General features: G+C 36.1%; 1 protein-coding gene across 5 annotated transcripts in view; it reads right to left on the reverse strand.

Annotated features, from left to right (window-relative positions):
* Positions 1-27,138, reverse strand: part of PCDH7 (protocadherin 7) — a 496,511-nt gene extending 469,373 nt beyond the window's left edge. For 3 of the 5 annotated variants that reach the window (XM_069068787.1, XM_069068777.1, XM_069068798.1), the window contains exon 1: positions 22,765-27,138. In XM_069068787.1, the coding sequence (XP_068924888.1) occupies positions 22,765-25,956 (3,192 nt within the window). In that variant the 5' untranslated portion in view covers positions 25,957-27,138. Of the gene's footprint in view, positions 1-16,515; positions 16,784-22,764 lie in introns of those variants that run through there. The other 2 variants (XM_069068816.1, XM_069068808.1) reach the window with 2 other exon arrangements.
* Positions 27,139-27,191: the final 53 nt, after the last annotated feature.

Genomic DNA, 27,191 nt, shown 5'->3' on the forward strand with positions numbered 1-27,191 from the left:
GTTCAATGCAAAAGCTTTCAGGATGTCACTGGGGATGGGCAAGAGCAAAACCTCTGGCCATCATAAACTGAAGCTACCCTTCAGAGGATCAGCAGAGATAAAGAAGGCCAAGATTTCAGCTCTTAAAATGACTGCCCAATAGAGAGTTTCAACTGTCAGTCGTGATGTAAGAAAAAAATCTCCCCCAATACCAGAATCCTATGAAGCACTTCACACTCTTCAGTTTTTGAAAATGGCATTCCAGAAGTTGAGCTCATAACCAATATTTCAATGCCCATCAGGCAGATTCATTTCTGAAAAATGTACATGAAGAAAGAAATAGTGTCCGAGAGAAAAATGCTTTAAGGCTCTCAATTCTATCTCCTATGTTCTTGGAAAGTGGAGGAAGGGGGAGTGGATATTTATTTCTTTTCCACTTTTTTTTTTGCTCCATTCCTAATCTAAGGTGTTTCAGAAACCTCCAACTTAGAAGCTTAGGGGGGAAAAATGCAGTCAATCATGAAAGCACAAAAAGAGAGAGTTTTCTTACCGACGTTCCCTTGTGTCATTGTGGAGTACTGCTTTGATGAAGAAAAGCAAAGTATTTTTTTACTGCGACCTCCCAAATATGCTTTTCAATTATTTAATAAAAGCACAGTAAGCAACCATTGTTCTTGAATGATTAAAAAAACAGAAAATATGCCTGAGTGTGTGTGTGTGTGTGTGTGTGTGTGTGTGTGTGTGTGTAAATCTAAATAAAACTGCTGGGTTTATTTGTTCAGGTTTTTCTTTTTCTTTTAAACTGGGTCTCTGCAGAATTGAATCACCATTTTTTCTTTCTTCACTAAGATGCTTCTGCTTTTACTAAGAGTGATAATATAATAACGCTTCAATTTTCCTACACAAATGAATGCTAGCAATAAAATGTGGTGACACAACTCCACTAATTCTGGTAACATTCTTCTCTCCCCCCAAACCCCATTATTATAAAATAATTAGTTTTAATACCTGACATCATTCCTTTAAAAGAAAACTTTCTCTTAAGAGGATAAAATGAAAATGGGAGCAAACATTTAAAAAGCAATTTATTTTTAAAGTATCCCCCCTAACATTCAATGTACATATAGAATTCATATACCCATTTTGAAGATAGGAAATTAAGGTTCAGATGAGTTGAGAAATGTACCAACAGTCAAAGAGGATGTAAATATCATAGGCACAACATAGGTCAATTTCCAGTATATGCCACTTCCTATCACTGAAGTCATACATTTAGTTTTTTGATAAGGAAGATGTTTTTTGAAATTTCTATTTTTACATCTAACAGAAAATAACTATGTGACTGAATAGGAAGATGCAGAAAATGAATGAAAAAAGGAATGACTTACTCAACATTACCTAGAAGGAAAAACATAAATTTATGGTGAGTCCTTTGCCTCAAAGAACAGAATTCCACTGTGTATCCAAAAGTATTCTGTCTGAAGATGTTGAGTTTTTAAAGCTTGGATTGTGACTCTTTTTTTAATGTTTGCTTATAAAGAAAATTATAATGATTTTCCTTTCAGCACTGGTATTGACCAAAATTAAAAAGAGATCAATAATTAAGATAAGGTCATAGTTATTGGAATGCTTAAAAAGAAATTATAAAATCATCACAAGTCAACTCAGACCACAAGATGTATGATAAATGTGAACCATAAAAACAAAATTATAAAATATTTGCTTTTTTCTCTTATTTACATCTCATCCTTTTTTCTAGTTTTATAACACTTTATAGCAATGTGTTCCCTGAAATGTATAAATAATCATTTTAAAATACAAATGTATAATATATGTATATGCACATAATTATATGTGTTTATGTAGTACCATGTATATTTTATATTCTTATAATAGATCATTTATATATAGCATATATTATATATAGTTAACTATATGCATGTATATATATTATATTCACATATATGCACATCAGCCAACCTGTATACACTATAGTCTAATCATCCTTCACAATGCACACATGCTGTCCTATTAATTTTAATAGAAGTGGAAGGGGAACTGGTGTAGTATAAATCTCTCAAGAGTGTGCTTAGACCTAATTTTAGAAAGCAGTATTATGTGCAATATTAAAAAATCATAAACATGCAGTAAAAGTGACAAGGTTGTTGTCAGTTCTTCATCACAGGGGCTTTAGACCATTGCTCAGACTGAAGTGAGGAGGATGTAGTGACAAATGTTTGTTGTCACCAGATTTCATTGCCACAGTGCACTAGCTATCATTCCCTTAATTTAACAGGGATATAATAAAAAAATTCACAATTAATAGATAATAATACCCAAGTATACATAACTCTGTGTCTTTACTACCTATTTACTGTTAGCTCAGACTGGATATTCATACAATTTATTATGGGTGACAGGCAAAAACTCCCACTTGTTTTAAGGAATAATGAAATTTCTCACAAGGTTTTCATGTCATATGTTTTGGATGTAATAGAATATAGATCATAAAAGAGTTTTTTCTAGGTCCCTGCAAGATAATGTTCTCAGCTGCATGATATATCTTATCTATTCCAATTTCCCTTTTCCCATCATTAAATTTAGTTAAAGCAATAATGTATGAAAGCAAACAATTGACAGCAATGATTCCATAGATGAAGCTAAATTTTAAGAGATCAAATGAATTGGCTTTGTACCCTGCCTCAGATTGAATGTATAATTATTCAGTCATCAATTTGCTTGGCCTATGTTGACCTAGACAATTTTGGATTTGTTTACAATATCTAAATGCCATTCAATATTAAAAGCAACACAAAAGGACTTGCTGTCTTACCTAAAATTTAGGGTATAAGTCAATATTTGTCCAACAAAGGAAAAAAAAGGTGGTAAATAAAAGCCCAGCTCAGGAGTTTGAAAGGCATAACAATAATCAAATGAAGGCACAGAAATAAGAAAAGTACTACCCTCCACTTCCTGGATTTCATCACAACAGTCCTTACTACTAACCAAGAGACTGGAAGGAGAGAACCCTCAACATTTGCAAGACGAACAAGTGGGCACCTGAAGTCTTATTGGCATTTAGGTGGGTTACAGGGGGGAAAACAAGGTTGAGAAATGCTAGTTTTAAATGCTTAAAAACACTTCAATTCCAGCAATATTTCATGCAGCATATTTAACTGAAAATTTAAGGTGTTTTTTTAGAAAGTAAAAACTAGAGTCATTATGAAATCTACTACTATAAGTTATGCCTAGTAGGAACTACTATTTGTTTAAATTTGTTTAAATTAATTGAAGATTTTATTTTTTAAAATTAATCAGTGCATTATAGCATATATTCCTTTAATTGTAACACTAATCCATAGTGAAATCTACCCTTGTGTCAAGATAGAAAGTAATGCCTTTGGCAAAAATAGTATTATTAACAGCAATTAGTTGCAGACTAAAGAGGCTAGCTTCAGATCTTTTCTCATGGCAGTTAATCTGAATCCTAGTAGACTGTAAACCAATGTCTCCTGTTGAAATGTTTATTTAGCTACAGAAAACTTGATTAGATGGGATGATAATTTTTTTAATGCCAAACTCTATGAAAGGATATATTTGTTTATTGAAGATCTCTGACTTATGAAATGAAACAGAATAAGTTACGTGAAAAGCTTTTATGGGAAAATCATTTTCCTTTAGTTTTTTTTTTAATTTGTGAATTCTAAAGGGATATCTTTTCTACTGTCAATTACTATAAACCCATCAAAAAGTATGAATTCCTAGTTCTTAATACTAAATCTTTCAAATCCTTGGTCTCATTTCATTTATTTTTTTTTCTTTGATAACAGATGGATTTTCTTTATCCTTAGTAATTTGTATCAATAGTGGATCATGAAGTCTTACAAATACATAAAGCCTTTTAGAAACATTTGATGGAGTAGAGCTTTAACCAGCCCCTTTATATTTCTGTAGCATTAATTCTCTCCGAAGGTTACCATTTAATTTGTAGAGTTCAGACACTTTATATACTTAATGATTAATAGGAGGTTTTTTTAAGCCTCTATATCTAGCACTTGAAATTACAGTAAAAGGATCCTGAATTGTATAATTTGTGCTAACAATTGTAAAATGTTATCATTTTATTTTTCCATATCTACATAGTAAAGAGAATAAAGTAGAAACCATTCCCTCTTGAATACCACACAAGTCAAAAATCTGTCTTACAGTGTTCTATCAAAAAGCAGCCAGTTTTAAAGCCTACTAATTACCACAGATTCTGATTTTCATTTTTCTAGTAGAAAAACAAGGTAGCATTTCTTAGCATATACTTCTTAATTAAGAAATATGAGATTCTATAAGTATGAGATTCATAGAAATAACTAAAGATAACAATTTAAAATATTTTCCCTATTTTAAATATATGTTATGTTCACTGAACTATATGTTCTTAAATATAACGGCCACTCTGTATAAAAAAAAAAACTATTAAAATTCCACTTTCAAAGTGCAAAATTCTAAAAAATAAAAGCCTATTCCATAATACCTATTTTAAATTTTAGAAATGAAAAAATTGAATTCCTCTACAAGAAACTTACTTGATTTACAGTTCTTGCAATAATTTCTAAGTATGTAAAATGCGCCTTTTCTATTATTGATATTTAAGTACAGATTAATTTGTTAAAATATAACTACATGAAAAAGTTTATCTGATTTCCCCCTCTTTTATCTATTAAAATATTTCAGATTTGCACAGGATGGGAAGACATGGGTTAGTGGCAATCAAGATTGATCAAAAATGTTCCTAAGTTAATGAATAATCTATCAAAATCACCAGTAGTTTACAATTAGATGTAATGCTTTCTAGGTGAATACAATCAAATGAACAAAAATAAAAGAATACATGAAATAATGAAATTATGAAACATGAAATAATGCAGTTAGACTGTAGCCAAAGATATCCTCTGTTGGAAATGAAACATTTCCTGGTATGCTAATATCCATGAGTTAATCATAATGAATATTAAGTGAATATTACGTAGTATGGTGTAAGGCCTTACTATTTGCAAAAATTTAACAATTTAACTTCAAGTGTATAATGAAGAGACTAAAAACTGAATATTTAAGTCCTTTAAGAATAACAAGCCAAGCTGATTTTGATTGTGTATGAACTGGTGTGTCATGGAAAGACTACTGGGACAGAGAGCCAATAAACCATTGATCCACATTTGCCATTTTTGCCACGATGTCTAGAAATCCACTCACAATTTCTTTGCAGTTGTGAAAATAATTGTCTTTAATAATATTGTAAAATCATTTTTATGATTGAAATATTGTAATTTTAATGCAGCTGTTAATGTTTAAAAAAAAAAAAACAAAGAATTAGTAATGAAGAAAAAAGAGTACTAGAATTGAAATCAGAAGGCCTGAGCTGAAGCACTGGCTTTAGAGCAAAAACCATGTTCCATTCCAGATACCAGAAAATAGTAGGTTCTGGTTTTATTTTTTCAATATTATTATTATTAACATTTTCATACTGATTTTTTTAGTGTTTAAAAAAATATTGTTTTGAGGTTCTAAAAACCCTCAATTGGGGTGGGGAAAGACAATTAGAAAGTTTAAACATACGATCTCCCTGAATACTGAAAACCATGGAAAGCGCTCAATAATATTTATGCAATTACATATCCAAAACTAGCTAGTTGTCCTTTAAATTGGTAGAAAAGCATCCATGTATTTTCTACCCTAATATATTTTCACACAAGTTTCTAGTTTTTAGAAAGATACAAAAATTTTCCATCCATCTCAATAATGTGTCAGCATAACCAGGTAGCCTTGTAGGAAGTCTCCTCTGGTGAGGAAATTATTATTATTATTTAAGTGAAAGTGTATTTTCACATGAACATGAAGTTTATGTGTAATGATAAGTTCTGAGAGGGGATGACTATATACACAAGTGAGTTCTTGCTAAGGTCACAGGCTGATGCTCTAATAATGAATCTATTAAGAACACTTGAGTGGGATCTTACAGATTGCACACAGTGAGTGTATAATAGGAAAGATGTAGCCATAATTGTTATACTATACTGACTATTAGAAGTAAATCTTCATGTTGGAAGAAAGGGGGTGTGGTTGAAAACTGAAGCCCTGTTTTAGGTAAAGAAGTGGAAAGGCTAGAAATCTTCCCCTTTTTTTCAAATTCCAAATGCCTTCAGTTCTTCTCTAGGAAAAAGAGACTAGGAAGGGTAAAGAAGGAAAATGGTTGTTGAATTGAAGCTGATCAAGCACTCAGTTCTTGCCAAGCACATTTTCAGAGATATGACTTATTACTCTTGATTAAAGTGAATTAATGACTATAGAAGAAAAGGAAATACACATTTGATAGCATCTACTGTGTCAGGCACTGTGCTAAGTGCTTTACAAATATTATCTTCTTTGATCATCACAACCTTTCCAAATAGTTGCTGTTATTATCTCCATTTTACAGTTGAGGAAACTGAGGCAAACAGAGGTTAAGTCACTTTGCCAAAGTCACACAGTTGATAAGTATCTGAGACTGGATTTGAACTCAGGTCTTCCTGACTCTAGGCTCAGTTATAATCCCTGCACTAAACTGCTGCATAGCATGTGTATGGAAGTAACCATACGCGTTTCAAATATAGAATGATTCTCAATTTTAAAAAGAGTACACACTTTAAATTTGAATTTCATTTCAGTGGCTTATAGTGAACAGCTCTAGCCTCAGAGAAGACTTGGCTTTATGTTTGCCTCTTGATACAGACAGGCTGGCTGTGTGATCCTGAGCAAGCAGCTTAACCTTTCAGTGCCCCAAAGCAACTCTCTAAAACTCTGGGGTGCAGAGCTGTGGCAGATTTGCATTGGGAGAAGTTTGCTGGTGAAATCCCAAGTCCAGTTAAAAACAAACAAAAAACCTTTGGCTTAAGACCACTGCTGATTTTAAGAAAATACAAATCAGCTGAGCTAGATCAGGTGGAAATACACAAAATAAGGATTGGAAGTGAAAGAAAATCAAAGAAGGGAGTCTGAGGATCTCTGAATTGGAGCCACTGGGCAACTGAGATAAGCAATTGAGAGAATAGAGAGTGGTGAAAAGGCAAGAGGTAAACAAGGCAGGGACAGAACTAGCAGCATCATTCTTTAAAAAAAAAAGTCTTTTTTTTTAATTTTGCAGAACATATCTCTATCTATCTATCTATACACACACACACACACACACACACACACACACACACACACAATTCCAAAGCAGTGATCCTAAAAAAGTGAGGTCTGGGATCTCTAGGGGTTCCCTAGACTATTTCAGTGAGTCTGCAAGGTCAAAACTATCTTCATAATACTGTAGTGTTTTAATTTCTATTATGTTAAATATCAATAGATATAACCCACAGAAACAAGATTCCTTGGGGAGGGATGGTTCTCAATAATTTCTAAGAGTGTAAAGGGGGCCTGAAACCAAAAAGCTGGAAAACACTGTTTTAAAAAGTCAAAGGAGGGGCGGCCAGGTAGCATAGTGAATAAGATAACCGGCCCTAGTGTCGGGATCACCTGGGGATCAAATATGGGCTCAGACACTTAGCACCCACCCAGAAACACCTGGCTGTGTAACCTTGAGCAAGTTACTTAACACCAATTGCTTAAAAAAAAGAAGTCAAAGGGAATACCCCAGATTAGTATACTATTCTGAGAATGGCACAACAAATTTTAATGCAAAATTGCTTCCTTTAAGTCCCAACTAAAACCCTCCCTTCTACAGGAAGACTTCCCCAAACCCTTTTAATTCTAGTGTCTTTCCTCTGTTAATTGTTTCTTTTTTTCCTTTATATAGCTTGCCTTGTATTTGTTTTCATGTTGTCTCCACCATTAAATGGTAAGATCCTTGAAAGCAAGGACTGTCTTTTGTCCTTCTTACGTTTCCCTAGAATTAAGCATAGTGCCTTGCACATAGTTGGCACTTAATAAATGTTTATTAGCTTATTTATTTTTGGCTGCTTAAACACACACTGTTGACTGATAATAAGTTTGCAGTACACTAAAACACTAAGATCTTTTTCAAATGAAGTGCTTTTATTTTGACCTTGTAAAGCTGAGGTCTGCATTATTTTACACTTAGCCCTATTAAATTTTCTTATTGGATTCAGCTCAAAACACCAACTTGTCAAGATCTTTTTGACTTCTATTTTATTCAACATATTAATAGTAATATATCCTTTGCAAATATGTGCGCCATCTATGCATTTATCTAAGTCAATGATAAAAATGTTAAATAGCACAGAACCAAGCCCAAACCTCTGACGCAATTCATTAGAGACCTCCCTCAAAGTAGACATCAATCATTACTACTCTTTAGGATAATTCATTCAAGCAATTCTAAAGCCACCTAATCCTAATAATACTATCTATTCTACATTTATCTTATCTGTAAAAATAATGAGAAATTTTATCAAAAGTTTCACTAAAATTGAGGTCAACTATTCCCTTATTTACTAGGCTAGTAACCTGTTAAAAAAGGAAACAATATTTGTCCAAAAAGTTAGATTCTTGAAGCCAGTTTGATTCTATATGACAATTCCCACCTCTTTTTTTTTTTTTGTTATTCATGACTCGAAACTTTAATAATACACTTTAGAATTTTGCCAGGAATCTAAGTCAATAATCATTTGCCCACAATTTTCAAAATCTACCCTCTTCCCTTTTCTGGAAACTGCCATGACACCTCTCCCTTTCTCCAAAGTCTGTCAAAGAACACTGAGAAAGGCCTAACAATCACATCAGCGCATTCTTTTGGCACCCCGGGATATAATTTGCCTGTGTCTAGTGACTTGAACTAATCATGACCAGCTTACTGTTCTTACACTATCTTCCTGTTTCCCTCTGGTTTCAGTCCTCTATTAATTCTTTTGGTTCTATCCTTTCCAGTTTAAATGTCAATATTCTTGACAAACAAAACAGAAATAAAACAAGCAGCTCTGCCTTCTCCCCCATGGTCATTATCAATGACCCATCCCTAAACAATGATCCTGTCCTTCTTTTGATTCATTTTTCTTTGATATTGCTTTTAAAAAGTCCTTTCTGTCATCCTTAGCTTCCTTACTGGCCTAAGCTCATTCTGACAGTATTATTATAACACTCTGCAGTGCTTTTGTATTATTTTTTCCTCCATTATTAATCTTTAATTACATCTTCTTTCTTTTAAAATTTGAAATTGTCCATTACTTTCCTGTTCATCCACCCTAGTTTTTTTAGATAATCCCCCTTCCTACCTCCACCTCCCACCTTTCCTCTGCATTCAAAGTATGTCACTCTGTGACTTCAGGATTTCATTCTTGAGAGCTCTTCAGTCCTGCTGGTTTATTTCCCTTGTAGAATTTTAGTCCGATGGATGCTTCCTATCCTTTCTTCAAACTCTTTAAAATCTGTTCTAACAAAATCCAGTATGCACATCAACCTATATGCTCTGATTCCCTCTCTTCATCACTTTTGGGAACTCTTAATCCTAGGTCTCTTAGAAGTGAGCTATTATTCAATGAAAACAAATTATTAAAACATGACTTCATTATATTTTAGGCCTAACTAGAAAAGGAGGAAAAAAAAAACAAGACAAAATTGTACTTATCCATCCAGGACAATCTGATCATTTGATTTAATGTACAGGGATGGTGAATGTGATTGGATAGAGAGAAGCATGCTATACATGGAGAAAATTCAAATTGAAGGAAATGAAAGGATTGAGTATTATATCTGAATGTTAATAATAAAACATGTTATAATCACTAAGTATTCATTTCAAAATCATCTCATCCTGGTTAACAATGTTGTATCATAATAATCCCTTTAGTTTTAAGTTGAGAATCCCTTTAGATCATATCTCTAATGGAATAAAAGAACTATAAAAGTAATATAAGGTTGAATGAATAGTGGACTGCTTACTGTAGGGAATGTCTACCTATAAAGACTAATGATAGGGTAAAGAGGTCTCAAAGCTTAAAGCAGGTAGGCTGCAAACAAACAGAGTGCATTCCTATTTTGGGAGTTCATAGGATACTGACCTTATGTAATATGTTACTGTCAACAAGTTGGCGTATGGAAATATAATAGCTACAAGAATGGTCTCAATGAATTCCTGGATAGAATAGACCCTTGACCAGTTCTTTCATTGATAAAGGGGTTTTACCAATGAGGAACTTCCTCTACCAAAGCAGGTCAACAAGGACAATTTATAGTCTAGAGTAGGGTGGGGAACCTTTGGCCTCCAGGCCACATGTGACCTCCTAGGTCCTCAAGTGCAGCTGGGTTTCAAGGCTGCAGGTTACCCATCCCTGGTCAAGAGAATTGCCTAAAGGGCAGAAGGGTTGAAGGATTTGCTCTTGGTAACAGAACCTATATGTGTCAGAGGCAAAACCTTGAAAACAAGTCTTCCTAACTGAAGCCAGTTCTCTATCCACCATACTAAGCTCCCTCTTATTCATGAATCACACATTATGACAGTAATTTAGATTAACATAGGGCTTTATAGGTTTCACGGTAATTCCACTAGGTTGATAAGCCATTTTTTTAGGTGAGAAAACACAATTGAGGAAGTGAAGCAACCCAAAGAAAGGAAACGGTCACAGTCAAAAATAAAATCCAGGTCTTCTGACCTTGATGAGGGGTCCATAAATAACTTTACAAGACCTCCCACTAGTAAATTATAAAGCAGTGGGTAGTTAAATGTGTTAAGGGCCCATTTCTAATACGTGCAAACAATTTGGAAAACAGCTAGCATGCTCTGAACGTGTAGACTAAATAGTTAATGACTGGCAGAACCAAAAGGTTTCTAGTTTAGAATTTTGGGGATATGACTGTGCAGTTCAAACATTTTTCCCTCTCTGTTCCCCTTGGGTGTTTTCTGCACAGTTCCTCTGAAATTCAACAGCTCTGCAACAAAATTTGGGGGAGTCAATGATTTACTATGTTCCGACCTGTAGCTTTCCATAAAGAAGTCAGGGGAATTATATAAGTGCAAATATTTTATAAACACATGAGATCCATAGGCTATTTAAATTGCATGAAAATGCGTTTATAGTTGTAGAACTAGCCATATACAGTAAAGAATGTTTGGCATTTGAAAGCAATTTAAATACTGGGATACTAGGAGAAATTTAGGTGATATGAAAACAAGAGATAATATACAGAAAGAGACAGAAAAAGGGGGGATTCACTGCAACATTAAAATACAAATATTCTGACTGGAGCTAACTTAGGAAGAACAGGTTGTGTATGATTGTAAATAAAAAATAATGAGTCGCAAATTGCAATATTATCAGGGATAGCTAAGTGAACTAGAGTCTAATAATAGGTAATACTTTCCCAATATAAACTGTAAAGCTAGCAATCTAATTAATGCAGTGACCAACCATGATTTTAAAGGAATGATGATATATACTACCCACCTTCTAAAGGACAGCTAATAGACTCAAGATGTAGAATGAGGTTTTGTTTTTGCACAGGAATTTATTTTTGTTTGACTATGCCAATTTATTTTTTTAATTGTTTGATACATTTCTTTTTCTTGTTGTTTTTAATGTTGGAGAGCTAGGGTTAGGGTTTTCTCTAACAGAAAATCCCTCAAAAACTCATTTATACCAGTCATTAAGAGGAAGGAAGATATATGCCCATTTTCTCTGCTTCCATTTTTCTTTCTAATTTTATCTATTTTCCCCCCCCAAAGGAAAATTGAAGAGATTTGGAAACTAAGGGGGGCTTTTCAAGCTATGAATTGGTACCTGGACTGGAGAGTTTGAAACAAAATGGCTAAAAGACGGAGTTTGCTGTCTTTGAAATTAATCCTGAAAGTTTAATTTGGGCATCAGAAAAGTTAGGACAATGATTTTCTGCAGCACATAGGGATAATGGTCAAGAGCTCTAAGCAAAGCTGCAAAGAATATCAAATTTGTTTTAACAACCCTACAGTCACTCCTCTTTTGGTTTCCTGTCAACTCCTTCCTGGAGCTTTTCGCCTGCCTCTAAACACCCAGTGATTTCTCATGAGTGTCTTAGAGCTACAGGTCTATTGCCATGCCAACAATGAATTTATTGTCTAATTAAGGTACTTCATAGTTATATGTGAATAAAGCTTAACCTAGAAGCACAATACGCACCTCAAAAGTGAACGTTATTCCAAGTAAAACACTATTGTGGGATGGGAAGGGGAGAAGTTTTTGAGATGTGGATACTCTTAGGTTAACAAATCCATGTTACCTCAACCTTAGTCTGGTCCTATTACCTGCTTTGTAAGAAATTATCATAAACCTACATGTAAGGAGCTCAAAACTCAGTTAAAAAGTCATCTTGAATAGAAATATTTAAAATACAGACATATGGATCTTCTTTGCCAATAGTTCCCAGAATGTATTTTTGTATGTCATTTTTCAGATGATTTCAGCCTTCAAAAATACATAAAACTGGGCGGTAGGTGGCACAGTGAATAGAGCACCGGCCCTGGAGTCAAGAGAACCTGAGTTCAAATCCAGCCTCAGACACTTAACACTAACTAGTCATGTGACCTTGGGCAAGTCACTTAACCCCAATTACCCTGCCTTCCCCCCTCAAAAAGAAAAAAAAAAACCAAACACACACCAAAAAAAGCCCATAAAACTCAAATGTCTACAGAGTTTACTATACTATACCTCAAAACATTTATGAAGACTCTATACTGTGGACTAAGTACTCCGCCTCTACACTGACAGAGATTTGCAACTTTAAGGGAACTTTTCAAAAGGAAATTTGTCTTTACAATAGCCCTGGCAAATGATGGGGAGGTGAGTCTAGTTTTCTCTGCAGAAAATTGCAGTTATGAATGTAGAATCACATAGAGTATGGCCTCCACAAGAGTCTTATTTCTCCTCATGCAAACATTTTTTAAATAGCTGGCAAGATCAGGGAAAGAACAGTGCTTAGGGATCCACAAAAATTTTGACCCTGGAGGGCAAAGGCTATTCAGGGCTATTAAAATTAAAAATAAAAAAAAAAAGTCTACAAGTCCTATCATCAAAACTAACCAACCTAAGGGAAGAACTTTTTTCTTTAGGTCCTCTGATTCAGTTTCTTCAACTGCAAATTGACAGACAATAACAATATTTATTCACCCCTCAGATTTGTGAGGAACTTTGTAAATTGTAATCTACTATTTATGAGGGAGGTGCTATCATTATGAACTATTATCATGATCTGCAGGACCCAAGTCCTGTTAAGGGCCTAGAAAAGACTGGAGAAAGAAACAATTTTGGTTTTCTCCTTTACCATCTGCTTTCTCACTATTCTAGTAGTGAGAAACATCTGAGGAAGTGCTAAACATTGGTAAAAAAAAAAAAAAAATTCCCCCTCCCCAAATCTCTGTTTGTAAAATAAGTCATTTCTTCAAAAGTAATTCCTATACATTCACACCCACACCCTCCCCCTATCCCCACACACTATGTACTATTGTTTAATTTGAATTCTAGAATTACACAATTGAAAAGGACTTCCAAAGATTTATCTAGAATAAGATTATTTTTCCCTTTTAAAAATTGCTTGAGTTTGCTGGGGTTATTTCATGTGAGGAATTTCACAATGGAATTTTCATGGGGCATTTCATAAAGGCTTTCAAATTTGAGGTATTTTTGTAAGATTAGCTAATTTTTTTTTCTGAATCCAGTTACTTTATTTTTGGCCATCTCCAAATTGCACTGTCTTCACTATGCAACTGAAATTTGTTCCAAGTACAAGGAAGTAACAGAAAATGTACATTACAACTTTATCATGTTAAATGAAAGTTTCTATAGGGTTTTTTAAAAGGCTCTGTGATTAAAAAAAAATTGAATTCCCTTTTATGGACTGTTTTCCTAGAAGGCTTTTGCCTAAACTCTCTTATGAAAAAAAAACAAATGAACAAAAATGAAAACAATCACTACCTAAAACAAAACAAAATAATTTCAATGATTTACAGACCCATGAAACTCGAAGGGTCCTTCATTTAGTCATATCCTCACATTTTACAGATGAGGACACTAAGGCTCATAGAGAATAATGGCTTGTTTATAATAATACAGCTAGTTAGAGGCAGAGCTTAACTTTAACACAGGTCTTCAAACTCCAAATTCAATATTCTTTCCATTTATATATCACTCTGTGTATCAAGAAATAATTTATTTAAGTTTCATTAATTTAATACCCAAGAACACTAATGTTCTTCTATAGCAATACCTAAAGCCCTCAAGCCCATTTCTTGGTTTTCTGGCCCCCTGTGTAGCTGGAAAACAACTCTTTATTAATCTTTTAAATACTTGTCAATCTGTTTTGTGGTCTTCTCTTCTACTAATTAATTCTTCAACCTTTCCTCATAAATAATATCTCAAAACTATGGTCCTTTTCATTCCTATTACATCATTGCTTCTTTGTCGGAACTTCTTATGATTCCTTCACATTCTTCAGAAATAATTACAGTGCAGAACTGATAACATTTAGTCCAGCTAGTTAGAATACCATGCTAATGAACCTCTGGTCATGGGTTTGATCTCTATGGGGCTTCACCCTCCTCCAGGGCTACTTTTTGCTCTTCCCAGTCATCTGTCACCAAAAAGGTGCCACTTGTTGGTCACTGAGGAAACTGGGTGAAATCATTTATATAGATCGATGGAAATCTGCTCCATTACTGGAAAAATAATTCCGAGTGCATTTCCTATTGATGGTGGACGATTTCACATTTAGACCTAAAGTATATATACTCACCTTTATATAATCACATGCATTATCTTATGAAGTTGTGGTGATAAAAATATTATATAAAACAAAAGTTGCTATTTAAATAGCAACTTTATCATAGGAGAAAAATATGAAAATATATATTCCCTATGCCTGTTTGGATAAATGACAGAATCTTCCTTTTACATAACAGTCCTACATTGATGAAGCATGTTCAGCTCCCTCCTGGTATGACACAAACCCTAGGGTTATTTTTTTTCTGACACATTTGCACACAATCAGGTTATGTTCAGTTCTTTATGAAATTAGTGAGTATGCTCTCCATCCAATATTAGTCACTAATAAACTCCTAGGCAGCAATTTCACTGAGGGTCAAGTCATCAAGAATAACACTCGTGTTTCTGCTAACAATATCAATAATTACTCTTTGATACCTTTCTTCTAAAACTGCCCCACAGATATTTCACATTGATCTGTCCCTTACTAATTGTAAGATGCTGGGCAAATCTCTAACATCCTCTGAGTATTGTCATTTTCATCTGTAAAATGAGGTGGTTGAACACTAAATGATATTAAAGTCCCTTCTAACTCTGGTATTGGATCTGTGTCTAACAGTGCAATAGTCTGGAATATATTTTCTCCGTTGTTTTGATGATTACATAGTAGGTTATAGAATCAGAGGTCATGTGTGTGTCCTGCTTATTTTCTCTCTACTACCAAGAGAATATGCATTTGTACAAAACTGAGTAAATAAGACTCTCTTCCTTACTTTTTCTACGTATGTCTCTTTTTCCAGAGCACAGCAAGACATACCCTGTTGCACGTAGGAAAGAGACTAACACATTTTGCCTAAGCATGCCATTTGATCATTAGTGGCAATAGGGAGTTAGGTAAAGGGAGCAGGGGAAGGATTTTGTAAACTGGCTTTCCTCTCTGTCTCTTCCTTGTACCTGAATAAACTCTCCATCCTTTGTACCCAATACAACCAAAAACAGCATTGCAGTATGGTGCATCATTCAGAGGAGTGCTGGAGTCAGAGGAGGCCAGCACACAAATTTTTTTTTATTTTGTTGCCTCTCACTAGCTCACTCCATTCACCTTTCTAATATTGGTTTCAATATTCATTTATTGATCTAAAATGCTATTTTGGCCATAAGGTCACACAATAAATATATCAAAAGTTCATCTTCAATAACACCTATAGAAAACAAATATTTGAATAATAAAATAGTTTAAATATTATAGTAGTAACCTATGAATACTGTTAAAAAGAAAACATTAAAAATCCTAGCTTTTAAAGGCTTCTGGAAATACTCCCAACTGAAAAACACTAAGCTTTCTCAAATAATCATATAGAAAACCTTTTTTAAAACTTCAACTTTGGTTTTGGAAAATGTTTCAAAATTTAAGGAGAGAAAAATATTTTCTTAGTTGGACAGAGAAGAGACGATTCTTGGTACATAAACAGATGTATATAGTTTTCAAGGTTCAAATGTGGCCAGATCATTTCTAAATATCTTCCTAAAAATATGTTCATTTGCAGGGTGCATGCATAAGAGAAAGAGAGAGAACCTAGTGGTTTTTCTGGTTTACTTTTATAGAATGGCTTAAATAATGAAAATCTGGTGAACTTGTCTTTTCTTGATCTAGTTGTTTACAAAATGCCAAATAATAAATAGGATTTCTATTTTTATTGAATTACTTTTTTTAAAAAATGTATTAATCAACTATTCCTACATTGCAAAGAAGTTTTTGTATGAATCTGCCCCACAAAGGCAACAGAGGTTATTTTGGTATGATGTAGGCACAGTCATGTGATTGTTGTCTAAATATATTTGTATTTATGTTATTTTACAAGTTTATTTGTTATTACAATTATAGTCTTTCCTTCGATGATAATAACAAAAAAATCTTGAAAATAAAACAAAACAATAAGCGGAACAAGTAGTGATTGGCTGACACCCCACGGCCAAGTGCAGGCTCCACCAGGTTTCAGAGTAGCAAGGTCATCACAGTATGGTGCAAATAGAGCATCATTTTAGAGTGGAATTCAGCCAAACACCGTAATGTATGGATGTGGATGAATCTGAAAGAAGGAAAATAACATTTATGCAGGTAGAATATGTTGAAAACATGCTTTTCCTAATTTAAATATGCCAAATGGAATACTTTGGCTGAGATATCATCAGGCTAAATTTTTTTTCATTTGCAAATTATGTTAATAAATAATAAATATATGCAAAAAAAAAAGCTAACTGTTAGATACTATTTGGAAGCTTTAACAAGTTTTTGTGTTTGTATACAGCCCTAGAGTTCAATACAAACATCACTAAATTCCTGAAAATAAACCTTTACTTTGCTTTTAATACATTAATTCACCAGAAGTGATAATTACGATTAGTTCTAGTGGTTTCAGCTTAATTCTTCTTGGAATGTGTCTTCTCAGATAACACAAGCTAAATAAAGCACCATGTAATGTAGCACAACACAACATCTTTAACATGCTTTAAAAAATAGCTTTCCGTAAAAATATATGGGGAAGGTTAGCTTATTTAATACGAACTAAAGTCAATAAAAAGAGGATCAGTGTTTATATTTTTCTAGATCAGTTTTACCCAGATTAAAGATAAACATAGTAAACTCAGAAGTAACAAAAATATATATAATTATAAGCTGTATTTTATAAATAAACAAAATATTTACTTCATCCTCAAGAGTTCTAAATCCCAATTCAGGGAATAAAGTCGATGCTTTTAGTGAGGAATAGAATTTGGAGTAGAGATTTCACAATTTGTCAATTTAATAATTCATATGTTACTAGTACTTATATTTAGCATTTAACTATGAAATGTCTGGGTGGTTGTAGGTGTATTATGAAGCTCAATAAAATATACATTGTATGGATATTCTTTAAATTTTTTTGCTAGAAAAATCATATAGGAGAAATTTGACCTGCTGATTAGTGAGTTCACTTACCAGACTAATATAAAGTTAAAAGATGTTTAATTGAGTTGAGGTACCAAAATATATAAACAACAACCATGTGTATATATGCTCTATCATAATTGAAGAGAGATCAAAGATTGGTCAAGTCATTATTGCTCAATGTTAAAGACAGGACTGGTTAATTAAGATTTTATTCTTTTTTTTATTTTTTATTTTAAACCAACATAACTCCTGAATGTTACTCTACATGGAATAATGAATGACCGAAGACATCATTACTTAATTAAAAATGTCACCTAAAAAAGAAAAATTATATTTTCTTCTACTCATAATAATAGTAGGTAATTCTCAGAATTTAAAGGTTTTATTATGTATGACTGCAGAGTTCTGTCTGTAAGTTAGAGTAGTCTAAATATCAATAGAAATATGTATTTATATTAATAAATAACACAAACTTATACAATGTTATAATAATTTTCTACACGTTGTATGCTGTGGTGGTAAGAATATTGCATTGAGAGCTAGTGGGCTCTCTCACTGAGTTATTTGACCTTGAGTACAACACAGTTTCTATGGGCCTTGATTACCTCACCTGTAAAAGGTGGGTATTATACAAGATGACCTCCAACTTTTCTTTTAATTAGAAAATACTATCACCCTTATGTTTCTAGGCACAAAAATTATACAGATGACTATTTTATTTGTCATTTAGAATTATTGTTTGATGACAAGTCAGTACATTTCCCATATATAAAATTTTTCATCTAAGAATGATGTTTAACAGTGTATAAAGATACACCTATTTTTATATATGCATGTATATATACACATGTACATATATATAATTGATTTCTCTTCTAATGTAAATTTTCCTTAAAGTTACAACGACGAAGAAGAAATGAGCTATTTCCTATCAATTGCATAGTTTAGTAAAAATATAAATCTACTTTATTCCTAAACCATCGTCCAAACCCTTTTGTCTGCCATATAAATTAATCAGGCATGAAAAATGATTTTCAGATATTTTAACCCAAATTGTATCAGCTCATTATAGATGGAATCCATGTGTGACCTTTTTATATCCTTTAGACACTTACAGGTGATTTTATTCAGTAGATAGAATTGAACTAGCAATGGCCTCAATTTTATTAGGTATCATTTTTTGACATATCTCACATCAAATGTCAGCAAAATCTAACCCTATGAATTTCAATTATGTTTTAATTGGGTTAATAGTAATAACCAACAAGAAACATGCTGGAGAATTCACATTTTTCAAAAGTTAAACTGCAGAATTGGGGTGACCCCTATACTTAAACATGAATGCTGCAGTCAAACTCGGATTATGTCATAGACACAAACAAATACAGTTACTAATCAGAGATTATTTATGTAAAGCTCAGTAGCAAAGTAGCAATATGATCCATTTGCTTCCATAATTTCAGTTATCACTTAATATATTTCAAGTCTCTTTTCTATTTAGTGCACTATACAGAATATATCGAGTAACATTTGATTAAGGGAAGAGAACATTATAAAGACAATTCAACAGTCAATTATTCAAAGTATAATTGATACTAAAGTTACTCTAGGACTTTTTTTGGTATTTCAGGATTAGTTTATCAATTGATTTTTAAAATCAGTATTTAATCCAGTGTACTTTTGATATTCTTACTCAAATAATAGAGTGGTAGGAACCCCTTAAGCACACTAGATAGGATAACATTTTGCCTGTATAATGCAATTTGTTTTCCAAATATCACTGGGAAATGCAAACAGAATCAAAGGAAAACATAAAAACAAATAAAAGTCACAGGTAAATATTAACTAGAACCATGTATTTCCATTTAATCTCATGTACATTGACCATCTTCTTTGGGAAGACTAAAATGACAGGATGGTAGTATTATTTTACAGTTTTAAAAATTAAAGATAATTATTTAAAGTTCTGGTCCAAAAGTAAAACATCTTAACCACGAAGGCCACAAGTTCTACAGAGCACACTGTGTGTGAAGTGGAAAAGTGAATACTCATTTGAATAATGCAGTAAAATCCTGCATTGCCCTCAATTATCTGTGTAATTTAAATTAAGGGCAGGGACATTTACCTGAATTACCCAGATAATGCTACTTGTGAAGATCTGGACTAAATAGCCAAGTTTTTTAAGGAGTCAATTTCTGAAGTGATTCACAGAACCTCTCCACTCCACATATCAGTGTGAAAATAGATTCCAATCAGAACAACTGTAGAAGTTGTTTGACTTTCTCAGCATCTGTAAAAAAAAACAAAAAGTGGAATGCTCTATAGCCCCACCACATAGCTATCCCTCCTAACAATGTAACTCTAAGCAAAAACTTAGAGTCTCCATTTTTCAGAATTTCACAGTGTTAACACAAGTTTCTTTTGCAATTACCTGAAGATAAGAAACTATGAAAGGAAAGGAAATTCTATTAATGCAACTGTTAATACAAGTTATTCACTAAAGCTACAGATAAAAGTAAAGTTCACAGGTTAGATGAAATTCTAGTCTGGATTAGCCTTTATCAAAAACAATCAAGACATCAAAGTTTTAACCTAAATTCTAAATAAAAAGTTATAAACAATTTCTTCCATGATTTTAATCAAAAAAAAATATATTTCAGTAGTTCTGAAAAAGCTTAGCACATTGGCCTTAGTTTATAAAAATAAAATTCAACCTGGGAATTCAATAAACATTTCTTGAGTATATATTATGTGAAAGGCACTATGTTAGATGCTGAGGAGGCTGCAAAGATGAAAATTATCTAAACGAAATACTAATCAGAATCATGACCAAAAAAAGGAGCATGTACATTATGAGGGATGTCTACACCAGATGCAAACAGAGTCCATATCTCTCCAAATCATAGATATGAGGTATCCTTTACTAATGACAATGATGGGGATTGATAACCTCTTCTATTCATGATCCTTGAGGGCATCTATTTACTTGATTTAAAAACTTTGCATATATTTTAAATCTCCTAAGATATGCAAATTTTCTTCAGATCCTTTTGGCAACTTTCACAATACATTTCATTTGCAGCATAGTTTTTTTCTGTTTGATGTCTTTGCTCAGTTAAGATACTAACACCAACATTATTTTATTTATAAGTGTATCAATTTGCCTTTCAAACAGGATGCCAAAAGTCCAGATCTCAACTGCTTTAAAATATGCAAATATATAGAAGCAACCCTATTTGCCTCTCAACTGTAGGAACAGTTTTCATGAGATGTATATAAATCTGGCACCATCTATACCTTTTGAGAAGTATAAAATTACAAAATTATGAATACAGATGCCATTCAGGAACAATATTACCGGTACCCACAGACGCTGCAGGGCAATGAGTCAATCTGGGGAAAGTTCTCCTTTCCATGATGCTTTTTCACTTTTTGTTGTTGTTGCTATTTTCTAGAGAAAGACTGAATGCCATTAATTTACATGAATGTTTTTACCAGTGGTATCTAAATACTTCCAAGTGCATGATACTATTGATTTTGGCCGGACTATTGCTTAGCTGCAATTCTGATAAAGACATTAAAGCAGAATTATAAGCAAAGTCTGCTTTCCAAAAATCACAAAACAAAAACACTTGAGACAGAATGTTTAAATAGCTGATAGATTATTACCACTTGCCACAAACTTGCCATTGGATTAAACCAAGAGTAAAAGAACAAGCCAACAAAGTGTAAAAATGATACTAATTTAAAGACACTTAAAAAAAAGACATGTACACTTTTGGTTTCATTCAAAGTTGTATCCCTGGGTTTCTTTGACTGATTAACTGAAAAACATAATGATTTTGTTTTCTTCTCCAAAGAGATCCCACAAAGTGCTACATACACAAAATATTTTCTAGTAAGACAGTGTTCATAATTTAGTGAGCAAAACAATCAATATCTCTTTTGTACAGTACCTTTAAAGAAGTCTATAACAATACATGAACATATTTATTTAGTCTAGAAACCTCCATGGCCAACATCTAACACACCACCATGCACTTTTAAAAGAAAGGCAGAATTTATAATTAAGCTTTGAATGTGAGATTAATACTCTTATTAAGAGGTGCTTGGTCTATTATTAGCATAGGTTGCTACAGTACTAGAATAACAATTTTTCCAAAAGGTATAGCTACTGTAGTTATGTAATAAATCTTACTTGAAGATTATAACATTTTTTGAAGACAACATTATTGAGACAATACTGGTAAAGCTCAATTACATATTTCTTCAAGTTCACATAGATTTTGCCCTGTTTCTACAATTCACCAATAAAAAACTGTGTCAAATACTCCACTTGTACACTCAATACATCATAATGCACACCAAAAAAAAAAAACATGCTCTCAAACAGGACAACTATCACAAAAGTATTTGTGGCTCAGTTGAAATAACAACTGGCTCATGCAACCCAACAATACTTTTCATCTTTCAATATTGAACATGGAAAATGCAAATACTGGTTGCATATTGTGTTTAATTCTTGTAGGTACTAAAGCATTTTTAAGTCATTCTGTACCATATTTGCATACTAATAAATGGCAAAGAAAGCATTTTTGTCAAAGCAGTCAGAATTTCAATGTCCCCGACTTGGCACTACATTTGCATGAATCAGCACCCACTTAATCCATGAAATCTTACATAAGGTGTAATTTTGTTAAGACTTTTAAATTGTCCAATTTGCAGAGATCACAGGAAAAAAAATTTAAAGTTTTTCTAATAAGAGGTAGCTTTCCACCCAAGACTAAGACAAACACTCTCAGGTCAAAGGTTACCATAGGGACATACACACAAGGGGTTGGCATGATCAAGATGAATTTTTAAAAAACTGTCATTTGTAAAAATGAGGGGCAAAATGCTGCTTGTTTTCACTATTCCTTCAATGACTGTCAAATTCATTTGTAACTTTCAAAACAATCTGATAACACACTGAATTAATGTTCTACTCAATGAATAGAGCTGTAATTAAGCCTGAGTTCCTTTTATAAAGCAACATTTTTTTTTCAGATCTAAATGAGCAAGCAATCCAACAGAAGGTGCACAATCTCAAAGTTAACACCCTTTAATGGATATATTAATATATATTTTCACGTATCTTACCTGTTTGCTGTACTTGTTATTGGTTTGACAGCTGTATTCAGAACAATGATCTGATCCGATTGAAATGTTGTCTCCTGCTCCGACAAAAGTGTTAGCTGGCGGTAGATCTTGTACGGCCTGGTGTTTTTTTCCAGCAGTTGGTGACTGGGGATGAAGTTGGACAGTAGGCAGTGGAGAACTGGATTTGTAATGCCTTGCAAGGTCAGGACTTCCTGGACCTCCATTGACTGACCTGTATCGTCCCATGCTAGGGCTATCTGAGAGCTTTTCATTGACACTATCATACCTTTGTCCATTTGGTTTAGAAGCCTCTACTGTTACAATGCTGCTGTAGAGAGGTTGCTTTGATTTTTTGTTTTTCTTGTCCTTTTTAGGCTTTTTAGATTTGTCGTGCTGCTGGGGTGTAAAAAAGTCCTCATGGTCTTTTTTACCTGCCTCATATCCATTTTTATTTTTGGACCTGCAGTACCTTGCCATTACTACAATCAAGATAATCAGGATGACTGTCATGATCCCAGCAACAACCCCTATTACAATACTCAGTCTCTGTTTGCTAATTTCATAACTAGGATCACCAGCAATATCTTGAGTTAATGGAGTGTGCAAACTTCGGGTTATTTGGGAGTCAACTACAGTAGCATTTGAAACACTTTCATTGACAAAGACATGTACCAAAGTTGTGGTGGATTGTGAAGGCTGTCCACTGTCATTGACTTGTACCACTAGCCGGTGCAAGCCATAATGTTTCTGGGCCAGCTTCCCCACTAAGGACACAACCCCACTAGTGGCATCAATTTCAAACAACTTGAAGGGATTTCCTCCCACAATACTATAGTTAAGATCTGCATTTACACCAGTGTCACTGTCAGTTGCCAGCACTGTGGCCACCACTGTTCTTACATTACTTGAAGGTGGCAGTAAAGTGTAGGAGATGTTGTTAGGAAAGGTAACTGTGGGAGCATTGTCATTTTCATCCATCACAAAAAGAGATACAGTAGCTGTGGCCGACCTTGGAGGATCTCCTCCATCTACTGCCTTCACTTTGAAGGTGTATGTAGTCTGATGCTCCCGGTCAAAAGCTGTAGTGGAGTAAATGGTTCCTGTGTCATTTTCAATAGAAAAAATGTTACTGTCCTCTTCTATGTACAAGCTCATTTCTGCATTTCGCCCTTTGTCCGCATCCATTACAGTGACCATCCCTACTGGGCTATTGGGCTGCAAATTTTCTTTCACATAAAAGGTAAAAACATCTTGCATAAACTTAGGATCATTGTCGTTCTTATCAGCCACCTGCACTATCACGGTGGTGCTGCCTTGGAGGACTGGAATGCCTTTATCTTTGGCAGTTACTTTAAACTCATACCTATCGTTCTGCTCCCGGTCCAGCACAGTATTGACTAGGATATCCCCAGAGTCCGGATCAATCGCAAAGATCCCCACCACCGAGGAGTCCAGGGAGTATGCGATCTCCGCATTCTTACCACTGTCTGCGTCTGTGGCCACTACTGTGGCCACCCTCTCCCCAGGAATGTTGTTCTCAGGGAAGTAGACCTCCACCACGGACTGGTCAAATACAGGGGGGTTGTCATTGGTGTCCCCGACCTTCACCACTAGGGAATTGTTACTGGAGAGACTCGGGCTGCCTGAGTCCACCGCCACTATGACAACATTGTATTCCCGGGTGCTCTCGTAGTCCAGGGGGGCTGAAGTATGCAGAAAGTACTTTTTCTTGTTTTGGTCACCCTCCGTGTCGCTGGCCGGTTTAAGCTGGAAGGGTACGTCCCCCACCACGGTGCAGGTGACCACCCCGTTCTCCCCTTGGTCTCTATCTGACACCTGTACCAGGGCTATAGGGGTGTCTACCAAAACGTCTTCGGCCACGTTAGCCACTCCGTCCTTCAGCGGGATGCGCCCGATTTTGCGGATCTCTATGGACGGCACATTGTCATTCTCATCTTTGATGTTGAGCACCACTGTAGCCTTGTCGGTCTTCGGGGGCTGCCCCCGGTCCCGGGCCATGACCGTGAAGCGTAGCTGGTTCACCTCCTCGCGGTCGATGCGATGCAGGACACTCAGCCAGCCGGTAGTCTCGTCCAGCCTGAGCAACCGCCTGACGTTTTCCGTGGCGGCCCCGAAGACATACTCAATCTGACCATTCACTCCCACGTCCAGGTCGGCGGCGCGGAGCTGCAGTATCGGGGTGCCGGGGGTGCTGTTCTCAGCCAGATCAGCCTCGTACACGCTCTTCTCGAAGCGGGGGCTGTTGTCGTTCACATCGGTGATCAGCACCCGCAGGATGGCTTGAGACGAGCGCGGAGGGTCGCCTCCGTCCCGCACCCTCAGGGTCAGTTCATACGAGTCCCGCTGCTCGCGGTCCAGCGCCCCCTTGACTATTAGCTGCGGCTGCTTCTCTCCGTCCGGAGTGTCAGCTACCTGCAACTCGAACACCGTGCTCCGGCCCCCGTTGCCTGAGGCGCTGCCCCCGCCGCCCTCGGACGCCTCCAGACGCCGCTTGGAGCTGCCGGGGCCGCTGCTGCCCCCGCCGCCACCCCCGGGGTAGGGGGCGCTCTCGATCGCCCCTCCGCGACGGTTTTCTCCGCCGCCGCCGCCACCACCCCCGCCGCCCCCGGGCTCCTGGAGCAGCTCGTAGCGCTCGATGCCATTACGGCCGAAGTCGCGGTCGGTAGCGGTGGGGAGAAGATACAGTGTTCCCACCGGCCGGTTCTCCTCCACTGTGAGAGTGAGGACAGGAGAGGGGAAGGTAGGCGTGTTGTCGTTAATGTCCAGCACGATGACCCGGCCCTCAAAAAGGTCCACCCAGCTCTGAGAGGGGCCGATCACCGAGACCTCGAAGTCCAGGAAGCACTCGTTCTCGTCGAAGATCATCTGGCACTGGGGCAGCTTTTCGCGGTCGATGCGGCGCTCGCTGGTGCTCAGTTCCCCGGTGATGTTGTCGATCTTAAGGTACTCGGAGCCCGACTCCAGACTGAAAGTCACCTCTCCGGAACCCGTCACGATGCCCAGGTCTGAAGCCACGTTCCCGATGCGGACATCTGCGGGTCCTTCCTCAGCCAACCGGTATCTCAGGAGCTGCTTGGCGGCGGCCAGGGTGACGGAGACCGGCAGGAGGAAACAGCAGAGGCACCAGCAGCACCAGCCGCGCACCAAGCCCATAGTCCGCATTTTGAGCATCTTCTCCTGCTGCTGCTGCTACTGCTCCTTATAACAAAACACCCCTCTTTCGTCTCCCCCCCACCCCCGGTCCCTACCGCCTACCCTCCCCCTAATTCTCTCTCCTCTCCGGGAAAGAAAAGGCGAGAGGGAGGGGAGGGGGGGGGGAAGAACAACGTGTAGAGTCTGGTGGGTGATCAATTATAAATCCTTTTTTCTTCTTCTTTCGAAAGTTATCGTTTCATAATTCATGCAATGGATGATAATCACCTGGGGAGGGATGGCAGATTCCCCCTTCTCTCGTTTCAGTTGAAATACTTACAGTTCACGGGACAATGTTCTGGCTGCCTTTCCCCCCCTCCCCAAAGATTCGCCCCAGTAGATTGGGATGAATTTCCCTCTTCCTGCCTCTGGTCTTCTTTCTGGTTTAACTGTAATCACTTTGGCAGTCTGGTAATAAAGCGACGAGCACATACAGTGCGATTTTGCAGCCCCCCACCCCCACCTCAATCCCTCCCGGATCGCTGCTTCTGCTACTCGAGTTTAGTACAATTCACGCTCTTGCTGAAGCTGCTTACTACAAAAAGCATTTGCTTTTTCTCTTTGTACACAGGAAAATGTTAATCGCTTCATTCAGAAGGGTCTGTGTCCTGCAATAAGCAAGTCTCAACTCCGAATCCTTTTGGCAATATGGGAAAAGAGAGAATTAAAAATCCCCAATCATATCCGTGGCTGAACAGTTCATAGTAGACCACCTTGCATTACAGCACAGTCCGCAGAAAATTCCCTCTGGTTAGAAGAAAAGCAGCCAAATCCATCTTCAGAGATCGTCTAAATATTCAATTCTTTCTCCAGGGAGGTTTGATTTTTTTTTTCCCTTAACAACTCTGCGCAAGGTCATTAGTCACAAAGCAACCATACAAAACTGCAGAAGCCGTTTGCCCTGGATTTGCAAAGGCTGAAGAAATGCACACAGCACAGTCCCCAAGTTTGTTTTTGCATCCGCAGTTTCTGTGCCTTACCTGCATTTGCTCTGCATGTGTTATAGCAATGTGGATCTGCAGCACTGTGAGCGATTCACAAATGAGATTGCAGTCTCTGCTCTCTCTCTGCTCTCTCTCTCTCTCTCTCTCTCTCTCTCTCTCTCTCTCTCTCTCTCTCTCTCTCTCTCTCTCTGTCTCTGTCTCTCTCTCTGTCTGTCTCTCTGTCTCTCTTTCTCTCTCTGTCTCTCTGTCTCTCTCTCTGTCTCTCTCTCT

This window comes from Petaurus breviceps, unplaced genomic scaffold, assembly GCF_028583685.1.
Source record: "Petaurus breviceps papuanus isolate PSGF00001 unplaced genomic scaffold, PetGlider_PUasm1.0 140, whole genome shotgun sequence".
NCBI lineage: Eukaryota > Metazoa > Chordata > Mammalia > Diprotodontia > Petauridae > Petaurus > Petaurus breviceps.